The 20,918-nt window shown below is 42.5% G+C and overlaps 1 protein-coding gene across 1 annotated transcript in view; it reads right to left on the reverse strand.

The window, feature by feature from the left end:
• The window catches only part of GEN1 (GEN1 Holliday junction 5' flap endonuclease), a 36,697-nt gene extending 24,868 nt beyond the window's left edge, over window positions 1-11,829 (reverse strand). The window contains exons 1-4 of the mRNA XM_060233621.1: window positions 11,776-11,829; window positions 5,329-5,568; window positions 2,287-2,473; window positions 1,321-1,497 (exon numbers count right to left, since the gene is read on the reverse strand). Of these exons, the coding sequence (XP_060089604.1) occupies window positions 1,321-1,497; window positions 2,287-2,473; window positions 5,329-5,489 (525 nt within the window). The 5' untranslated portion in view covers window positions 5,490-5,568; window positions 11,776-11,829. The remainder of the gene's footprint in view (window positions 1-1,320; window positions 1,498-2,286; window positions 2,474-5,328; window positions 5,569-11,775) is intronic.
• Between the last annotated feature and the right edge of the window lie 9,089 nt (window positions 11,830-20,918).

Raw genomic sequence — 20,918 nt, forward strand, 5'->3', positions numbered from 1 at the left:
GTAATTTGGAGAAAGCAAGTTTCTAGCACAACAAAGAACCAATTGCAATCCAACTTAGAACACGGTGATTTACAGTGCAATCCTATGCAAAGTTATACCTCTCTAAGCCCTCAGAACTTAAAAGGACTTAGAAGGGGGTAAGGATTGCACTGTTAAATCAAGAACAAGGGGCCAATTTAAGACATTGATTAATTTTTTTTTTAAATCCATTATTCAGATTGCATTCTAAATAAAAGTGCATGCTAACTGGTTTCTATAACCAGACAGGGATACTGAGTTAAAATTGCCCAGAGTCTTTATACAACCTCAGAGGGCAAAGCGTAATTTTAACCACCCTAAAAAACTTACTGCTTTTTACTGTTTTAGAAAGTGACACTCAGTACACTGCCTATTTTAGATTAAAATACATGTGAACTCAAATGGGGTCTCTTTTACTTCCTGCATCTGTGACAGATTTTTGTAGACAGGTGCTCACTCACGAACTACAAAACCATGGTTTGGCATCTTTGTACCTGAACTGAGCCATAACATGCCATAAAAGCCTTACCATAATATGAGCTTTCATGGAACTGTTTATCTGCTTTTACTTTTCATGTGTTCTACACTCCAATGTGCAGCTATAAGGCTGGAACCATTGATGGAAAAGGTGGAAGGGGGTCCTCTTTGACCAGCACGAAGGCGGAAGGGGTCTTCTTTGACAGCCACCCTCTGCTGGGGATCACAGGCCCTGCAGGACTAAAAGCTGAAATCCATGCCGGGGGGGGGGGGCTGTAATAGACTGAACAAAAAAGGTAGCTGGACCCAGCCTAGCAGCCTCTGTCAGCATAATAGCCATGACTAGGCTTTTACAATCCAGACATCACACTAACATATAGTTTAGTTTCTGACCACAATCACATCTCTTATGCCTGACCATATGCATTTTTGTACTTTTTTGTGCTCAGCTTTTCTCCCCAGTGGGGACCCAAAGTGGCTTAAAACACTGTTCTTCCCTCCTCCATCTTCTCACAACAGGAACCCTGTTGTAAAGGTTATCCTGAGAGAGAGAAAGCATGGTTAGTCCAGCTTCCATTGCAAGAGCGGAGATTCAAAACCAGCTTCCCCAGAAATGTAGTTCAAGACCACCCACTACACCACAGTGGCTCCCATCAGACAGGCAAGGCTTTATGGATCGAAGACAGCGAACAGACCAAAGGCACGTTTTGGACAAAGATACAGCACCAGGATGACTGTTCAGAAGAATTGTCATGCCTTACAGCTATTTGAAAAAAACACTGAATAAAGCAGCATGTGTGCGCCAACAAACTGCCAGTACAATACCTTTATGTTCATGGTAAAATTCCGGTAGACTGTTTGAGCACCGTAAAGAAAGGCATCTCCATCATTTGTGATGCAGCCGTCCACATAGCCACTTGCATTCAAATAGGCACACATGGCTTCTGCTTCACCAGCTGCTTGGACCCAAGGGATTCCTAAGCACTCCAGCATTTCCAGGCACTGAAGAAACAAAAATCCCAAGAGAGGATGCCCCCCAGAATATTACTTTCTCCAAATGGTTTTAGGAGCTGCCATGTACTGCTAAAATGGACTCATGCTTCGACTGGCAAAAAACTGGGATGTGAGGTGGACAGCTGTTCCTCAGTACAGTTTGTCTTAATGAAAAGTACACTGTATATGTAACTGCAATGCCAAAAACCAGCAGAGAATATTGGTATAAAATTAATGCTAGATGGCTTCTATACATTGAACATGGCACCAACATGGATGAACAGATAAAAAGTCTAATACTCACACTGGAAACCCCCAAGAATGAACTATACCATTTGCCAACCATCTTGCTGATACTTTTTGCCATCATCTCTCATGAAATGTGCATGGCTTTGGGGGGTGGGGGTGGGGGACCTCTTCAAGATTAGTGGTAATTGCCACTGGTACACTTCCAAGCAGGTGTCACCTAGAGACTGGTGTGATGTTGACACGTGCCACTTGGGCATCTAGCAGCTGCACCAAAGTCTTAAGTGTGATATAATCTTGACAGCCTTCCAATTCATAGTCTTCCAACAGAGGCAGGAACTGAGAAAGATGTGATGCTTTTGTGTTTGGAATGCTATTAAAATACAAGTCATGATGTAAATGTGAGAGAAAGGAGAACACACTTTGCTTCAGACTGGCCCTTGCGGCTCACCAGAAGGTCTCCAAAACCCCTGGAAAATTTAGTCCTATTCCATAAACCCACCACTGATAATATTCAGTACTATGAAAACAACACTGAATGGATAAACTTGCCTCTTTCAAGAATGAGCTGAAATGAGATCTCCCTGTTCTTGCAGCCCCAGGTCTGAAGGAGTGCCCAAAACGAATCTCTGACCGTTTACTCATTGTATCTGCTTTCAGCTTTGGAGCATCTCCCTCCATCACAAATACCAGACGGATCCCCATTAGCGTTAAAGAAGAGACTCGGAAAAAAAGATTCCTGCAATAACGAGAAAAGTCGCTTTTGTGGAAGTTGCGAACTGGTATGAATTTTATGGTAGTCCAATGCTGTTGGGAAACAGAAATATTTGATTTTTTTTTAATGGTGGAGAAGAGAGCCTATGTGTATGTCCAGCAATGGACCCATTCCCAGACACACTGCTGGCCCTCCGCAGCCTCAGGAGGGTGCCAAAGGGAAAAGTGATTGACAAGGGCCGCAAAGTGGCAGTCCCAGACTCACTGCAGCTTACAGGGGCTCAGCAGGGTCCCCAGAGGACCAGAACAGCAGCAGAGGAGACAGCAGTGGCTACAGCAACATCACATCACTAAAGAAGCAGGCAGCCAATGGGGAAGAGGGAGAACAAGCATCACAGACAGTCACTGGGACTGGCTGGGTCTGCAGGAAGCCAGCCTGGTTTAGCTGGGAATTTCCTCAGGGGCTGATAGGAAGCTCGAGGAGGGACGTATTACAGAGAGCAAAAAGGAAGGAACTAACTCAACCCTACCCTGACAGGGGAAACCATCTTGAGGGCCAGTGATTGGAGGAAGGTGGGAAGAGGAAGAGACAAACCTATCTTATATTAAACCATTCCCACAATAGGCCAGAAGAAGCAATGGATCCTTCTCCAGCCTTGTGAGACAGGGGAGACAGAGGAATCAGGTGATGTAACCTTCTCCTCTCCCTATTCTGAGCCCTAGGCAAGCTCAGGGGGCTGATGCCCATGCAACAGCAGAAGGACAGACTGGGGGGAAGCATCACATGATAGAAAGGTACATCTAGCTCATCTAGATTTCCAAATTCTTTTAACTGTGGTATGTAAAATATAAAATACGCACAAGTTGTTGTCAACTCAGTACAACATTTTGGCAGTAAGACATTTTGTGGTAATTTCATAGCAACATCCATTCATCTCCCAACGCACAGTGGGAGATATAAGATCTATTCAGTTATTCCCTCAGTCACCAAGAAGGGTAATTCTTTTCAAAACTATTAACTGAAGCAAATTCATTGGCTCAATTCAGACACCCCGTGAAACCATGATTTATTTCCATTATGAATGGTTTTGTGACACCAGGATTCCAACACAGGCAAGGGGTCAAATCTTGGTTTGCTTCCACAAAAGTTAGTTTTATCTCATTCTCTCATTAGCCTGAGGGAGCTCTGCTAGGGAACAAAGCCAGGATGTCTGCGTTTGTACATAATGCAAAAACATCATTTACACAAACTGTGATTAATATACTGGCTTCGCATCCTGGCTTGATGGACCAGATCAAACTGCTGTTAATGTGATGGCCTGCGTTCAAACGCTAACTATACTGTGACTTCATACAATGAACCAAGCCTTTGCCTCCCTCATGCCTGCTTCAAAAAGTGTGTTTCGTTTAAATTACAGACTCCAGTTCAAAAACATCAGGCATTAACAGTGCCATCCTAAGCAGTATTATATCCTTCTAAGCCCAGTGAGGTCCATGGACTTAGAAGGGTGCAGTTCTTTTTGGGACTGCACTGTAAGTCTCATTAATTGGCCTAGGAAGACGCACAGAGTTCAAAGGGTACAGAGGATCACAGCCTGAACTGGTTGAAATCAGAGTGTTTCAGCTTATCTGAGTTGAGGATCATGGTGATTGTATCTTCAGTTTAATTGCTGAAGGCAGTAGCAGCTTTGGCTGTTTAAAGTTGCCGAAGTCATCCTACATCCATTAACCCTGTGCTTTGAAGTCACATAGGACAGAGCCAAAATGATTTAGTGGTTAAAGAGTGGCAGACACTAATCTGAAAATTCTGGTTTTGATTCCCCACTCCTCCACAGGAAGTCTGCAGAGTGACCTTGGGCCAGTCACAGTTCTCTCAGAACTCTCTCAAGCCCTCACTTATAGCACAAGGTGACTGTCCTGGAGAGAGAAGGGAAGGCGAGTGTAAGCTGCTTTGAGACTTGTTGGAGAAGAGAAAAGTTGGGTATAAAAACCAACTCTTACTTTATCTTTTAAAAGATATTTATCTTCAATAATAGGTCCATTTACCAATTTCAACTATTTAGCTATCCCCCTGCTTTTGCTGCTGTTATGAATTTCCAACCATATTCAAATATATTTTTCTTACTAAGTTCATATGGAGAGGCAAGTAAAAACCATTACAGGATCAGCAGGCAATTAATACTCCAGCATCTTTCTGTTTATTTGTTTCCAAACTGTGAAAAACCTCACAGGGCCACCAATGATGCTGAAATATGAAGTGCAGTTTTCAAATCCCTCTATTAAAAAGAAATCAAGCAAGAAAAAAGTTCACTTTTTAAATGTTTATTTTTAATTTAGAGGGGATCTTAACAAAATGTCCCTTACAGTGCAGTTGAAAGTAATGCAGAAATATATTTAGAATACATTTTGTGTTGGAACCAGACTAAATTATCCATCAGCTGAATAGAACTTTCTTGCCTCACCATCCCCCACTGATGTCCACAAAATGAAGAACATGGCGAATAGGGGACCCTGAGCAACAGCATAAGGCAGAGGGGATCTGCAGGGGGGAGGGTGAAATGGAAAACTAACAATTTATTCTGGAACTAACCTCTTGAATTGGATCCAGAAATACTCTTCACCAATGTAATGACACTTCTGTGGGTGGAGGAGGGGACAATTTTTGGCATTTCCTCCCTTTCACTGTTGATCCCCACACTGACTGACTCCCAGGAACAAAATATCAGATAGCTGGGTTGAAGAGGCAGAGGGGGAATTTGCTCTGCTTGCCATACTTTGGACCCAAGCCCTTATCTTTCAGAAAAACCAATGGGTAAGGTACCTGGCTTGCAGTCATGCCTGATACTTTACAATCATGTACAAAGGCATTACCATACCCACCTGAGGTGTGGCTTTGTGACTACTCCGGCCATCTTTTTAACGCTCTGTGCTTCACACACCCAGAGACTTAAATCAACAGCCAGTGTCTTGCCTTTAAGGTGGCTAAGGGGGACATGTTGTTTCACTGGTTCCAGGATCTGCCACAGACTAGTGACTCCCATCGTTCCAAATATTCTGTCAGCACAAGAACAGCAGTCGTAAGGGCCAGCACAAATATGGAGGAGGGCTCAAATGATGCAACTGAAATTGCAACAAACAAGGGAAATTGTTATTTGTAAGGACACTGATATAAGACATTTTTTCATAAGGTTAAAATGCCAAAAGACTTTCCCTAGGAAAATCCAAATTCTTTTCAAAGACACAGATTCAAATTTTAGCTTTTATGACAGCAGTAAAGGAAAAGGAAACGGTTTAATTTTTTTTAACAATCCATAGCCATAAATCTTTAATGAGTGATATGTGATGGATTTTTACACTTACACAAGGCACTTACAGCAAGATTTTTTTTTCTGAAATAAGACTTCTTGCTCTGTACTGATGTTAGTGCCTTGACCTAGATGGTCCAGGTTACCCCAATCTCATCAGGCCATGAAATCTAAATAGGGCCTTGTCTGATTAGTACTTGGATGGGAGACCATCAAGGAAGTCCTGGGTTGCTAAGCAAAGGCAGGAAATGGCAAACCACCTCTGTTCATCTCTTGCCTTGAGAACCCCATGGGGCCACTGCAAGTCACCTGTGAATTGATGGCAAAAATAAACAAAAATGGAAGCTTACCCTTTAATTCAAAAGACATAAAATGCCAGCACGGCCTAGTGGTCAAAGTGTGGGACTAAGGCCTGGCAGACTCAAGTTCATGACCCCACCCTGCCAGGGAAGCCTGCTGGGTGACTTTGGGCAAGTAATTCTCAACTTAATCTGCCTCACAGGGTTGTTGTGAGGATTAAATGTGTTGGAACTCAGTCCTAAAATGGCTGACTGACTCCATCTTAGTAATAGTAATGTTGTTTCTGCAATGTCATGCTGAGTCATGCTGCATCATGATCCAGCTGTTACCTGTTACTGAGGTAAGGTGGGATGACCTCACCTGTAATTAGGCTTTGTGCTGACTCACAGAGCTGATGCAACCTTCTGGTAAGATTGCATGATTGGTACGTGTACTTAGGGAAGCTCAGTGAGCCTGCTCAGTCTGCCTGTAAGGATTGTGGGTTCTGTGAGGCTCTCAGTCTGGGTGGCAGCGATCACTGCTGGTGTTGGATCCTATGCTACTGTGCTTGGATCGTGCTGTGTATACTTACTGCTGTATACTGTTATCTACTGAAGTGTGTACTGATTACTGTGTATGACCTTGGCCTGGCAACGACTCTGAATATTGGATACTTTTCCTGGTAAATATATCTACCATTGAGTATATCTGTCTATTAATTCCTGTGTTTTGCCTGTCCCTCTCCTTCAGCTCTTCTGCTGCGTGCAAAATACTCTAACATTGGTTATGGGCCCAGAGCTCCCAGTGCTCCCAGTGTTTCCAGAGGTGCTGCTGTTCTGAAGACAGAGGAGGCAACACAGTGTTTTGGAAGAGACGGAGGCAGACTGCCAAGTTGCCCAGGTGTCCAGTGATAAGTAGCAGAGATGGAAGCTGCAAATGTTGTTTCCTTCTCTGGGCTCAGCATTACTAAGCTGAACGGGACTAACTATGCTACGTGGTCCCAGAAGGTCAGTCTGTTATTAAAGCACCATGAGCTGTGGGAGGTGGTGGCTGCTCCTATCAGTAGCCCGGAGGGTGAAGAGGAGGCTGCTGAGGAGGCAGAGGAAGCTGCTGAAGACAGAAAAGCTGTAGACCTTTTGCGTAAAAAGGATGTTAAGGCTTTGTCTTTAATAGGTCTTTCTCTAGACGACTCCCAGCTGGTGCATATAGCAGGACTGGAGACGGCTAATGACTGCTGGAATGCTTTGAAGGAAATTTACGTCCGAGGAACTGTCGGTTCTCAGATTCGTTTGGTGAGAAAGCTTCTGCATACCAGGCTGGCAGCTGATGCTGATATGTTATCTCATATAGAGTCTATGCGTAGGATGTTTCTAGAGCTAAGAGAGCATAACCAAATGTTTTCTGAATCACAGGAGGTGTGCATACTTTTAAGCTCCTTAGATGCATCATATGACGCTGTGATAACGAGCCTGGAGGGTTTGCCTGAGACAGGGTTAACCATGAACGTCGTAACTGGACGGCTTCTTGATGAATATGGCAAGAGACAGTCCAATTCCTCTCTGCGTGTGGAGAAAAAGCCTGTCTGTAAGCCAGAGAGGGGCAGTGGATTTACTGTTAAGGAGGATCCTGACTGTCAAACAGGTAATGTAATGGCTGTAAGGAAGAAATGTTTCCGGTGTGGCTCATCTAGACATTTGTTTAGGAATTGTCAAGACCAGAAAGGGAAAGAGAGACGGTCTGAAATGAGGTCTGCTGATAAGAGTGGTAATGTGCATCTCGTTACTACTGGTAAGTCAACTAATCACACTCAATCTTTCCTAATTGACAGAGGAGCGTCGGAGAACCTCTGTAGAGAGAGGAGTTTGTTTACTACTTACACACCTGTTGATAACCAGTCTGTTGTTTTAGGAGATGGAGTTAAAGCAACTGTTTTTGGCAGAGGGAAAGTGTTCCTGCCAAGCCTAAGGAAGGAGCTGCTTATGGGTTTTGTTCCTTCACTTAAGATGAATCTGCTGTCTGTGTCTGCTCTGTGCAGGGAAGGTTTCAAACTGCAATTTGACACCTCGTGCTGTGAGCTGAGGACCAAGGACGGTGTGTGTGTAAAGGCAATGCTGAAGGAAGATTTATACTTCTTGCATACCAAGGTACAAACGTGTAATAACGTCTGTGTAAATAAACCAGTGCATGATAATTGCTGTCATCTTTTACACAGGAAATTAGGCCATGCTGGTTTTCCTGCTCTAAAGAAGACTGTTGAACAGGCAGAAGGCCTTAGTCTTAAACCTTGCAAGGAATTTCTTGACTGTGAAATCTGCAAGCTTGTGAAGTCTACAAAAGCTCCTGTGCGTACTCCAAGTAAATTTACTAGTAAGAAACCTCTTGACCTAGTGTTCTTAGACCTGATAGGGCCCTTTAAGGAGTCAGTGGGCGGGGCCAAATATGTCTTAAGTATAGAAGATCACTATTCAAGGTATGGTTTTGTTTACCTGTTGAAAGCTAAAACTGAAACCTTTCAAAATATGCAGAATTGGCTAAGGTTTGTTAAGAGAAAAACTGGAAATGTGCCTGCATGCATTATTTCTGATAGAGGCTCGGAATTTGTTAATAAACGTTTTCAAAGTTTATTTGCAGAGCTTGGGATTGAGCACAGATTGACTGCTCCGTACAGACCTACCCATAATGCTTTTTGTGAGAGGAGAGGCCGTACATTGCAAGACATGTGCCAGTGTATGTTACGTGATGCAGATATGCCCTGGAGATTTTGGGCAGAGGCTATGTGCTGTGCCAACTACAACCTGAACAGAGTTTGGTGTTCATCTACTGGCAAAATACCAGCAAGCCTATGGCATGACAAGGTAACTAACTTGGCAATTTTGCATGTATTTGGAGTTACAGCTTTTGTTCATATTCCTCAACAGCTCAGACGTAAAGGCCAACTGAAGGCTAGACGTATGAGGTTTCTCGGGTATGAGAGAAACGGGAGCTGTTATCGTTTTGGCACGCTCGACAGTCGTGAGGTGGTGATTAGTGCTTCAGCCACGTTTCTGGAGAGATCAGAGGGCTGGGATCGTTGCACCCAATCGCCAGCGTTCTGTCCTGAGGATGACCAAGGAATCCGGTTACAAGTCAGCTCGATGCCTAGCAACCCAGAGGAGGGAGAGGCGGCTGAGTTAACCCCAAAAGAAGAGATGCCTGACGAGGAGGAGATGGAGGAGAAGCCTACGCGTGAGGAATCATCCGGGAGGAATGTGCCAACTGATGAGCCTGCATTGAGGAGATCTACACGTGAAAGAAGAGCTCCTGAGAGATTTAGTCCTGTAATGTCTGCTATACATGAGCCTGAGAAATATACTGACATTTTCTCTTTGTCCAAGGAAGAGCAGTGTAACTGGAAGGCTGCTATGGACGATGAACTTTCTTCCCTGAAACGTTTAAATGTTTATGTTGAGACTGATACTGTACCTGCTGGTGTAAAACCCATAGGCAGTAGATGGGTATACAAGGTGAAAACAGACCAGTCTGGGGGAAAAAAGTATAAGGCGAGGCTTGTAGCACAAGGTTGCAGACAGACTAATGAGACCTATGACGAAGTGTTTGCTCCAACGTTAAAGAGCAGTTCACTTCTGACTGCGTTAACTGTGGCAGCCAGAGAAAAACTCCATTTTACCCATTTGGATGTCTGTGTGGCATACCTAAATGCTAATTTGGAGCACCAAATTTATTTAAAGAGACCAGAAGGTATTCCTGGTACTGGAAAGGGATACTGGTTGCTTAATAAGAGCTTGTATGGTCTAAAGCAAAGTGGTCATCAATGGTCAAAATGCCTAGTGGGTACACTTAAACAGCTAGGGTTTACCCAGAGCATTGCTGATCCATGTGTGTTTACCAAGGGAAGTGGTGAAACACGATGTATTGTTCTTACTTTTGTGGATGACTTGGGGATTCTAACCAAGACAAAGAAACAAACAGATGATATTGTTTCAGCCTTAAGTAAGAAGTTTAAACTGAGAAATCTTGGTACTGTACAGACCTATGTGGGTGTAGATATTGCAAAAACTACACAAGGTTTTAAACTGTCACAAAAACCTAAAATCATAGATTTGTTGGACAAGTACAAGATGACTGATTGCAAAACTGTTTCAACCCCTATGGTGACTGGCTTTGTAAATGATGTTACTGATAGCCCACCATGTAATGTTGAAATGTACAGGTCGTTAATTGGTAGTCTGAGCTATATCAGTAATTGGACACGGCCAGACATATCAGTAGCCTGTAATCTGTTGGCAAGAGCTACCCAGAACCCTAAGCAGAATCACTGGATTGCTGCTAAGCGAGTGTTGAGATATTTAAAGAACACTGCTGACTGGTGTCTTTATATCGAACCTAGGGGGGAGCTAGCACTGAAAGTCTATACAGATGCAAGTTTTGCAAGTGACTGTGAAACCAGAAAGTCAACAACAGGTCTTTCCATATATTTGGGAGAGGTGTTAGTATGCTGGAAGACACAAAAGCAGCGTGTGGTTGCCTTGTCCACCACAGAAGCAGAGTTCTGCGCCCTTTCTACCGCATGTACTGAGGTAGAATGGTTTAGACAGCTACTAAAGGACCTGCATATAGAGGCAGAGAAGCCTGTTGAAGTTCTGGAAGACAATCAAGCCGTGATTGAGATTGCAAAAGCGGAAGGAGTAAAGACAAGGAATAGATACACTGACATAAGGTACCAGAATGTCAGATCATGTATCATGGAAGGGTTGATAAACATAAGGTATTGTGATACTGGCCACAATACAGCAGATATGTTTACGAAACCCCAGACTATGGAAAAGCATAATGAGCACTGTAAAAGGCTCGGATTGAGAAACGAACAGAACTATTAAGAGGAGAATGTTGGAACTCAGTCCTAAAATGGCTGACTGACTCCATCTTAGTAATAGTAATGTTGTTTCTGCAATGTCATGCTGAGTCATGCTGCATCATGATCCAGCTGTTACCTGTTACTGAGGTAAGGTGGGATGACCTCACCTGTAATTAGGCTTTGTGCTGACTCACAGAGCTGATGCAACCTTCTGGTAAGATTGCATGATTGGTACGTGTACTTAGGGAAGCTCAGTGAGCCTGCTCAGTCTGCCTGTAAGGATTGTGGGTTCTGTGAGGCTCTCAGTCTGGGTGGCAGCGATCACTGCTGGTGTTGGATCCTATGCTACTGTGCTTGGATCGTGCTGTGTCTACTTACTGCTGTATACTGTTATCTACTGAAGTGTGTACTGATTACTGTGTATGACCTTGGCCTGGCAACGACTCTGAATATTGGATACTTTTCCTGGTAAATATATCTACCATTGAGTATATCTGTTTCTCTTGTCTATTAATTCCTGTGTTTTGCCTGTCCCTCTCCTTCAGCTCTTCTGCTGCGTGCAAAATACTCTAACAAAATGGACAAGGGAAAAGCTCACTGGGGAGTGCCTGGGAGGGAGGCACTCACTCATAAGCTCACTGGGAAGAAAAGTGAGATGTACACACCAAAATAAATGCATGACTAAAATGTGCAATTAAATTGACATCTATTTAAACAGGCTCTGCTTGCTCATTTCTGATTTTGTTTCAGGTTCCCCCAGTTGAAGTATTCCTCTCTATTGGTGATTTTCCTTTCTGACACTTCCACCACTTCTTTCCCCCTTTCTCTTTGATGATCCCCCCCTTGCTTTTTTCCTCACCTCACACTCTCTTATAACAGCTTATGTACCAGTAGCCTAACTTGCTGAGGTCTCTTCCTTCTGTGCACATCACAGGTCTAAACACCTTGGCTTGTCTTCTAGGTAGGAATGGCAGAAATTAACTGCGTTATGCTGCTGCTTCTTTGTTACATTTTTTTTTTTTAAAAAAACTTGTTTGCAAAGTTGGAGGTTTAAAAATTATCTGAAAGTATTTCTAGAAAATGATCTCATATAGATATAAGTTTTCAAACTTAACAGCTGTTCGGCCAATCTTACGAAAGCTGACATTATGCTGCCATATTAAAAAAAAACCCAACCCTGTTATCTGGAGGTTAAGTCCCATTGATCTATTTAATCCTTACTTGCAAGTTTGTCTTGACACCCTTCAGACAATTCATACATTACACATAAAAATATAGTCTTTCTACACCATTGAACATTTTTTAATCCTGATGACAGGGAAACCTACATGGCTCTTCTCTCCATCATTATTTTTCACAGCAGCCCTGGGAGGGAGGCAAGGCAGAATGAGGAGTCTCACTCAATAAGCTTCAGGCCCGTGTGGGGATCTGAATCCAATCCAAGTCTGACATTTCCAGCTGGTACACTACACTGACTCTCAAAGAGCCCATCTTCATGTGTGTGTGTGTGTGTGTGTGTATGCCAGAGAGCTGGAACAAGCTGCAACTTGATGGTTCCTGGAATTATGCACAACAACAACCCGTCTTGCGACCCTGAAATCTGTAAAGTGGCCCATAGTGAAACAATACCACTGGCCACTGTATAAGAACAGGCTTGTTTTGTATCAATTATAAGGGACGGGGGAAGAGGGATGGCTTTGCTTTGAAATACAATGTCAGGCCCAGCAGGATTGTGTTAAATAGCCAATAACTTTATGTGGGGGAAGGATACACAATGGCTCAGATGGCACTAAATAGTTTCAAACTCTCAAGAGACAACATTTTGCATAAATAAATAAATATGTTTTATAATATGGAAACATTCATGACAAACTGAAATTGGGTCCAGTGAGCAGGGAGGGAAGAAGCACTATGAAGAAGTCTTACCAAAAAATGGGAACATTGCCATCTAATGGACTATTGTGCATATAACGTTACATGTTCAGGGAAAAGCTATATTAACAGTTAGTGGAGAGCCATTGCTGTTGCATTGTCTAATTCTTCTCTCCTTTTTAAAACTGGCTTTCTCCTGGATCACCAAACTTTCAAAACAAGTGAGTGCATTCAACTTCTCCTAATAAATAAGGCATAATAACTAATCTGTTGTCTGTGATGATTAAAAATGGACCTGATTAAAAATGGACCAGCTTGAACTCCAAATGATCCAGCCCTCATTGCCAAAAATCCCACCAGTCACTAGGCGGTCTATCAGTGCACCCCAATCTGTCTCCTGCAGTCCTGCCCAGAAGAAATCAGTCTTGAAAACTGTGCAAGTCATACTGTCAACACCAGACCACAGGCAATTCAAGATACTTTCAAGCCATTCAAAACAACTAATATTTAAGATGCTGTACCGAAATGTGAGCATAAAGGTAGGGATTCTGAACAGCAAAAGCTGGACTTCTGAGGGTGCAATTCTGTCAGCTTAACAGCATTTAAACGGGACAAGAGCATGAAAACTCACGGCCAAAATTACTAACAAAATTTGTAATAAAGATTATTTGAAATTAAACAGAAATCAACATGTCTTCTTCTCTAGAATTACAATTCATACAGAATTTATACAACAGGCATACACACTTGTTCAGTTCAAAAAGTTCATATACATATTTCTTGACTTGAAGCACAAAACCCTATTAAACTGGGGTAATGTATACACAGAGTTCCAATATACTAAATGGTTCAAGGTTTCATTCTCTTTAAATATTCCTCATGGAGGATAATTTTTTTATGCAGAGCTAGTCTCTTTTCCCCAACACTCCTGTGGAGTCTGTATACCCACAGTATAAATTTTGTATGGATTGTAATTCTAGAGAAGACCACACACTGATTTTCATTTAATTTCAAATAAACTTTATTACAAATTTTGTTAGTAATGTTGGCCATGAGCTTTCATACTAGGATTTTGTTGCAGCTTCCTCCCCTGTTTGGGGGCATTTAAATAGGGTCACCACTGCACTCATGTGATATTAAAGGAGAACTTCAGTCAAAGTCTCATTTGCTGCTGCTTTTCAAGTTAATGACAAACTGCAACAGCCTGACAATTTGTTGGTTCTAATTCTTAACTCCTTAATGCTAATTAAAAATTAATTCCTTCTTCTGTAGCTATACTTTCTATATAAGAATTTCCAAATCTTAGAAATAACTTATAAAACAACAACAAGCTGGAGTGGGAAAAAGAATCACAAAAGCCTTCATTTAAGTCTTCTAGAAACCACGCACACAACTCCTAGACTGCCATCTCAGTGACACAGCCCTGTTGAATAACAAGGGGCTTACTTCCAAGAAACTTGCTTAGGCTTGCATCCCTGGTCTTTCTCTTAAGCTACAAAAGCAAATAAATGTGGCGAACCAACATATGGAATTAGCACATTGTTAAAATTAAGAGCACTGGTAAAACGTGCTGTGACTTTTGGATTTCAGGAAAGAGTTTTGTTCAACAAGCACTTTGCATGGGATTTGGATTGGGGAGCAACAGAGGAAAGGTAGTTACCCCACCCATACATCAGCTACCTGAAGTAAACCACCAGACTTTAGGTAACCTGATTTTTAATAGAGAAGAATTTTCCAGGCTCATTCTCTTGATTTTCCAGACCAGATCCAGGAGTTTGTCAAAAACATGGAATTTTAAAGTTAATAACACAAAAGGCCAAAAGCGAGTCTGAGAATACTGCCAGTTTGCTGCTGGGAATGATTTATTATTGGGAATACAATTTGTAACTAAGGTCCACCTATTTTAAAACCAAGCACAAATGCTTGGGAATGCAGTACTTCCAGGTAAGTGCAAAGTTTCTTTTATCTCAGGAGTTAACAGAACTATCAAAGGCTACAACACTGAATAGCATAATTGTCCTTTTTGAAGTGTTAAATTTGTCAGCTTCACAATTCTCTTCCCTGTGCTATTCACAGGCCCCATCCTGCTGCAAATGGCATTATAATCACACACACATATTTAAAGACCCCAAAGTTGGTAGCCTTGGAACAGATTTTTTTTTTTTTTTGCTTTTCTTCTGACACAAACAACCTCCCAACAACACCTGACATTTCCCCATGTATGGAATGCTTATTCTTAATCTCTAAATATGAATTTCCCCACTATGAATAGTCTACAGTACAATCAGCCAGCATGATTCAAAGTGACAGACATGGGAACACAGGCTTAAATATGCATTAGGGTTTATATGGGCAAAAGGATTTCCACTCACAACATTTTCCCACATCCCCTCTCTCATGTCAGCCTGAAATGACCCCTATCCATTTCCTAGGGGTCTCCATACCATAAATGCATGTGTGAATCAGTCAACTGTTGGCTATAACAGGAGGGTGAGGAAAGTCTTTGTAGACTTTCTTTGTACAGAGGAGTGTGGTAGAAACAACAACTGTCATGATTCAAAAGAAGCAAACAGGCAGGAGACATGCATGCTGTTAGCAGCAGAATATTCCACAGCTGAAGAGTGAAGCCACTTTTTAAGTACAGCAGTCACCTGTTTATTTGGCAGCAAATCCAGGTAGAACTGCTCTGTTCTCCACAGCCCTCCCATGTATTACTCTTTGAGAAGTGCAGCCATTATTTATAGTAAACAGAATAGCATCTAATTCTAACAGTACAGTCCTAAACAGAGTTCTACCCATCTAAGTCCACTGAATTCAATGAGGAGTGTAATTCTTTGGGATTGTACTTCAAAGTAACTCAATCAATAGAGCTGTTTTTTTGTTTACATCCAAAACCCTTAATAGCAATGTCACTGAACTGGAAAGTAACTTCTGCCACCAACTATTCATGTCCACACTTCAAAATGGGCTTGAACTTGAGATCCTATCTATTTAAAAGGCTTTTAAGTCCCATAGAACTTAGTGGGATGTATTTCTGAATAAACACGGATATGAGTGGGCCACAAGCTAACTTTCTGAAGACATTTTTTAAAAGTAGAGCTGATTTGCTGTTAACAACAAAACTATACAAAGGAATATATTTCACATTTTTTTTTACCTACCAACATTATCAATTTCACAGTAAGGCAGTCTAATTCTATGAGTGTAACTGCAAACCCTAGCAGGAATGCATATAGTCACCTACAGTTTTTCTCTTTCAGATATTCACCTTTCTTTACTATTTACTTTTCCATTATACTTTACTATATATTAATTTCCATATTGAATCAAGAGATCGCTGTCTGTTCACCTTGCTTTTCAGTTGTTTCAAACTGCTGCTTATTTGAGAGAGCAATGTAATGTAATGGTTACAGCATTAGATTAGGTTCTGTGAGACCTACCCTGCCATGGAAGCTTGCAGAATGACCTTGGGCAAGTCACATACTTTCAGCCTAACCTACCTCTCGCAAGGTTGTTGTTTAGCATAAACTAGAGAGAACAATGGGATATGCATTGAATCCTAATGGGGAGAAGGGATATAAGCCAAGTAAAATAATTTAAAAAAAAAAATCTTTATTAGTTAAACCCTCCGATTCTTGCATGGCTGGTTAATAAGGTGTGCAGGGGAGTTCCTGCTATAAGAAAAGCCCTGTGAAGATTCTGGTGGCATCTTGGAGATCAACAAGATTTTCTGAAGAAGGGAGTGGTGATCCTTGAAAGCTGAAAGTCTTGTTGAGCTTCAAGATATTACTGGACTTGAATCTGGAAGAATTTTGTCAGGTGACATAGAACTGGCCAATAGAAATGATTGCCATAGGATGTCATCGTGGTGACTAGGTGGCTTTCAAAGTACCCTTTTAAAAAGGATCTCTTTAAAGGACCTCTTACCTTGGTGGCTTTTAGTACATTTCCAGAGTTGAGGTGCAAGATAATGGCCATTGCAAAAATGGTGAACTTGTGGGATTTTCAGAGGCGTTTGACTATTCTCTGGCGAGGCAGAGTTCAAGACCAGAGAGGCCTGGAGCTGATCCCACAGGGCAGTTCGTAGGTTTTTACAACCAGCTGGACCTTTGCCTAACACATGGAATTTACTGCCACATGAGGTGGTGGCGGCTACAAGCATAGCCAGCTTCAAGAGGGGATTGGATAAACATCTGGAGCAGAGGTCCATCAGGGGCTTTTAGCCACAGCGTATTGTTGGAACTCTCTGTCTGGGGCAAGTGATGCTCTGGATTCTTGGTGCTTGGGGAGGCACAGTGGGAGGGCTTCTAGTGTCCTGGCCTCCCTGGTGGACCTCCTAATGGCACCTGGGTTTTTGGCCACTGTGTGACACAGAGTGTTGGACTGGATGGGCCAGTGGCCTGATCCAACATGGCTTCTCTTATGTTCTTACGTAACTTCCTGGGGGGGTGGAGTTCTCCCAGAATTACTACAGAGATCAGTTGCTCTGGAGGAAATGGCATCACATCTGCTGGGCTCCATCTCCTCCCCTAAACTCTGCCTTCCCCAGGTAACACCTCAAATCTCCATGAATTTCTTCAGCTTGAGTTGGCAACCCTACTGAGCTTGAAGACTAACTGAACCTGTGAAATGCTGTAAGACTTGAAAACCAATCATTGACCTTATGGAAAATATAAGGACTGGGTTTTGGGGTTGTGCTGAAGAGCAGGCACAGAGTTTAATTTTTACATGGACTGGATCCACTTGTGGCAGTTGGCATTTGGATACAGAGCTGTAGCCTTTCCTAATCTTCCTTTTCAGTTAAAGGGAAAACTGGGGAAGAATGGGTGGGGGTGCTGCAGATTCTATAGGGGACACTGCTCCTGTGCCCTCCTCCCCGCTGGCTATGGCCTTGTTTGCAGAGCAGTTTAAGAGCTTGGGAATGTTCATGGATTCAGTCTTGCTCTCTGAAAAGTAGTTTAAGGTAGTTACCACTCCCTCTAAGCTGTGGAGTCTTGTGAGCAAAAGATTCTATTTCATGAGCTACTGCCATTAAAGTTGTGAGCTACTGCATAAATTAAGTTTGCTCTGAAACCATTTTTCCAGAGCTAAACCAAAAACGTGTGAGCAAGAGGCTAAACAACGGTGAGCTAGCTCACACTAACTCAGCTTAGAGGGAATACTGGTGGTCAATAGTGGATCCTATCAGTAGCATCTGGTTCACCAACTCACACCCTTAGACTCAGTTTATCTGGTCCCACTTTTGTAACGTGCAGTTGGACTACTGTAGCATGTTCTATGTTGGGTTGCCCTTGAAGACACACTGGAATCTTCAGTTGGTTCAGAATGCAGAAGTCTCAATATTGTCAGGGGCTTGTCTATTTTAAACAGCTACAACAGCTGCCAGTTAGTTTCTGAGTCCAACTGAAGGTGTTGGTTATCTTTTTAGTGACTTCTATGGCTGCCACTTACTGGCAGTTCCCATTTTAAGGCTGTTTGCTTGGCATCACCCGGTAACTGTGCCATCTTTATCATTGCTCTCTCTTTTGTGTAGCAGGTAGTGGTCGGGCACCATCGTTAGAAATTTTAGTGGGCACTGCAAGGCCATTTTATTTGCCAGGGTTTTGAATGGCAAAAATGTATGGGAGTATTGGGGGTGGGTGGGTAGTCTGTTGCTTTAACTGTGATGTTTTTAATTCAGACTGTCAAGCTGCACTGAGCCACAAGAACATTTTAATAAATCATTTTATTTCTTTTAATAAATGATAAAAATGGATAAAACAATGAGTACTAGGAAACATGGCAGATTTTTTCATGTCTATAGTATCTGGGATCAGCCATAGGGAGACAAAAGCATAGAGTGCTTAACATTTTCCCTCAAGTTTCAGCATGTTAAGGGATGTGTTCCATTTGCTGTTATAGAGATGTTCAATCAGCCACTGTCTTTTATATATTCAGGTTTAGAAGGCCAAAGGTGCAACCTGACAGCAGTTTCATCCACCACCATTTAGCTGTTAGATATCCAGACTAGGATTTTAATGACCTGGGTTCAAATCTCCACTCTACCATGAAGTACGCCATGTGATTTTTGGCTAATCACTCTCCCTTTCAGTCTAATCTACATTACAGGGATGTTGTGAAAAGATGGAGGAGGGAAAGGCAATGTACAACACCCTGAGTTTATTGCAAGATAGGCTGGTTTTTTTTAAAAAAAAAAATCTACTAAAGATGCAGCTATATGCGCATGAATATAAAACCTGCCTGCCTTTGTGCTCAGAATGCAAAGTGGCTTTAGGATTATGCCTCTCCTGTAATACCCAGGCTGATGAAGTCCCAGAAGCTGGCACACTGTGTTGTGTTATTTTGGCTGGTCTTAGTAAAAGGTGTTGGATGGCTCTGAGGTTTTGCTTTTGACCAATGCAGCACTTTGCAGACTTTATACATTCTCATCATGACCATTATAATACATATATTAAAATAGCTAAGCCAGAGATGCAAGGGTAATGATGTCCCAGGGTGCACTGGCACTCTTGGGGAAACAGTACAGGGAGCTGGCAGCCAAAAGCTGCTCTCCCGTGCATGCTGTTTCAGACTGCTAGGGAAGAATTTCAGCTTGGAATGTTGTTGGGAAGAAAACTGAGGTAAATCAAAAGCTAACAGAGGACATCTAGAAAGAGTGTACCCGCTCTCCTCCAGTTCTGTACTGTTCTGCTACTTTAACCCTTTGGAGGACCAAGTAGGAGTCAAGTTGCACCTTTAAGACCAACAAAGTTTTGTTTATGTTTATTGGATTTATATCCTGCCCTCCCTGCCGGAGCAGGCTCAGGGCAGCTCACAACACGTAAAAACTGTTCACATTACATTATTAAAACCATTAAAACATTTTGGTGCTAATATAAGTTGAAACTATTACATTTCAGATGGCATTCAGAATATAAGGTATCCTTCCCAAGTCCCATATCAGTCATTCCAGGTTAAAGGCCTACCGGAAGAGTGTCATTTTACAAGACCGCAAGGTCCTAACTTCTTCTGGCAACTGATTCCACCAGAAGGGTGCAGCGATCGAGAAGGCTCTCTCTCAAGTTGACTTTAATCTTGCCTCCCTTGGCCTGGGGATCACTAATAGATGTGTTCCAGATCTAAGTAACCTCTGGGGAACGTGTGGGGAGAGACGGTCCCTAACGTAAGCAGGTCATCGGCCATATAGGGCTTTAAAGGTGATAACCAGCACCTTGTAGCGAATCCGGTATACTATTGGCAGCCAGTGCAGTTCCCACAGCCTCAGCTGTACGTGCTCCCACTTGGACAGCCCCAATAGCAGCCTAGCTGCTGCATTCTGCACTAGATGCAGTTTCCGGGTTCGAGACAGAGGCAGCCCATTGTTGAGGGCATTACAGTAGTCCAATCTGGAGCTTTCATGTGCTCTAAGCACACTTCATCAGACAAAGAATCGGGTACAGTGAGCAGAGCTACATAAAGCTGGTAGGCAGTGGTTGAGAATGCAAAATGATACAAATTTAAGATCAGAATAGTAAAATTAACAAATTGAGAATAGTAAAATTAACAAATTGAGCAAACCTTTAATCTGGGTAACGTGAGTGTGAGAAACCAATAAAACAGTAACATGTCAAAATGTGAGACTGTCTGTTAATCACTCTATTGTTATAAGCACACGAAAGCTTACATTCTTAATAAAACTTTAAAACAAAGGAGTCAAGTGCACCTTTAAGACCAACAAAGTCTTCTTCAGAAAGTAAGCTTTCACGTGCTCCAAGCACGCTTCATCAGATGAGCTTGGAGCACACGAAAGCTTACATTCTGAATAGAACTTTGTCGGTCTTAAAGATTATCTTGACTCCTGCTTTGTTCTTCTGCTTCGGACCAACACGGCAGCCCAGTTTGGATCTATCTGAATAAAACTTTGTTGGTCTTAAAGGTGCAACGTGACTCCTACTTTGTTCTACTGCTTCAGACCAACAGGATCTACCACTGGAGGACCATTCCATTAACTTCCACAAGGGCTGCCAACTGCTGGTGGCCCCCCCCCCTCCCTAAACCACACAAGAAGACGTGCCTCCATCACGAGACCCCCTTCCTGCCCCCCGGAGGAAAAAGAAAAGCTTGGGCTCCAAACCTCACCCCGGCCTCTCAATAGCTCTCTGCCACGCCGCCTTGCTTTA

The sequence above is a fragment of the Heteronotia binoei genome, chromosome 1 (assembly GCF_032191835.1).
Source record: "Heteronotia binoei isolate CCM8104 ecotype False Entrance Well chromosome 1, APGP_CSIRO_Hbin_v1, whole genome shotgun sequence".
In the NCBI taxonomy this organism is placed as follows: Eukaryota; Metazoa; Chordata; class Lepidosauria; order Squamata; family Gekkonidae; genus Heteronotia; species Heteronotia binoei.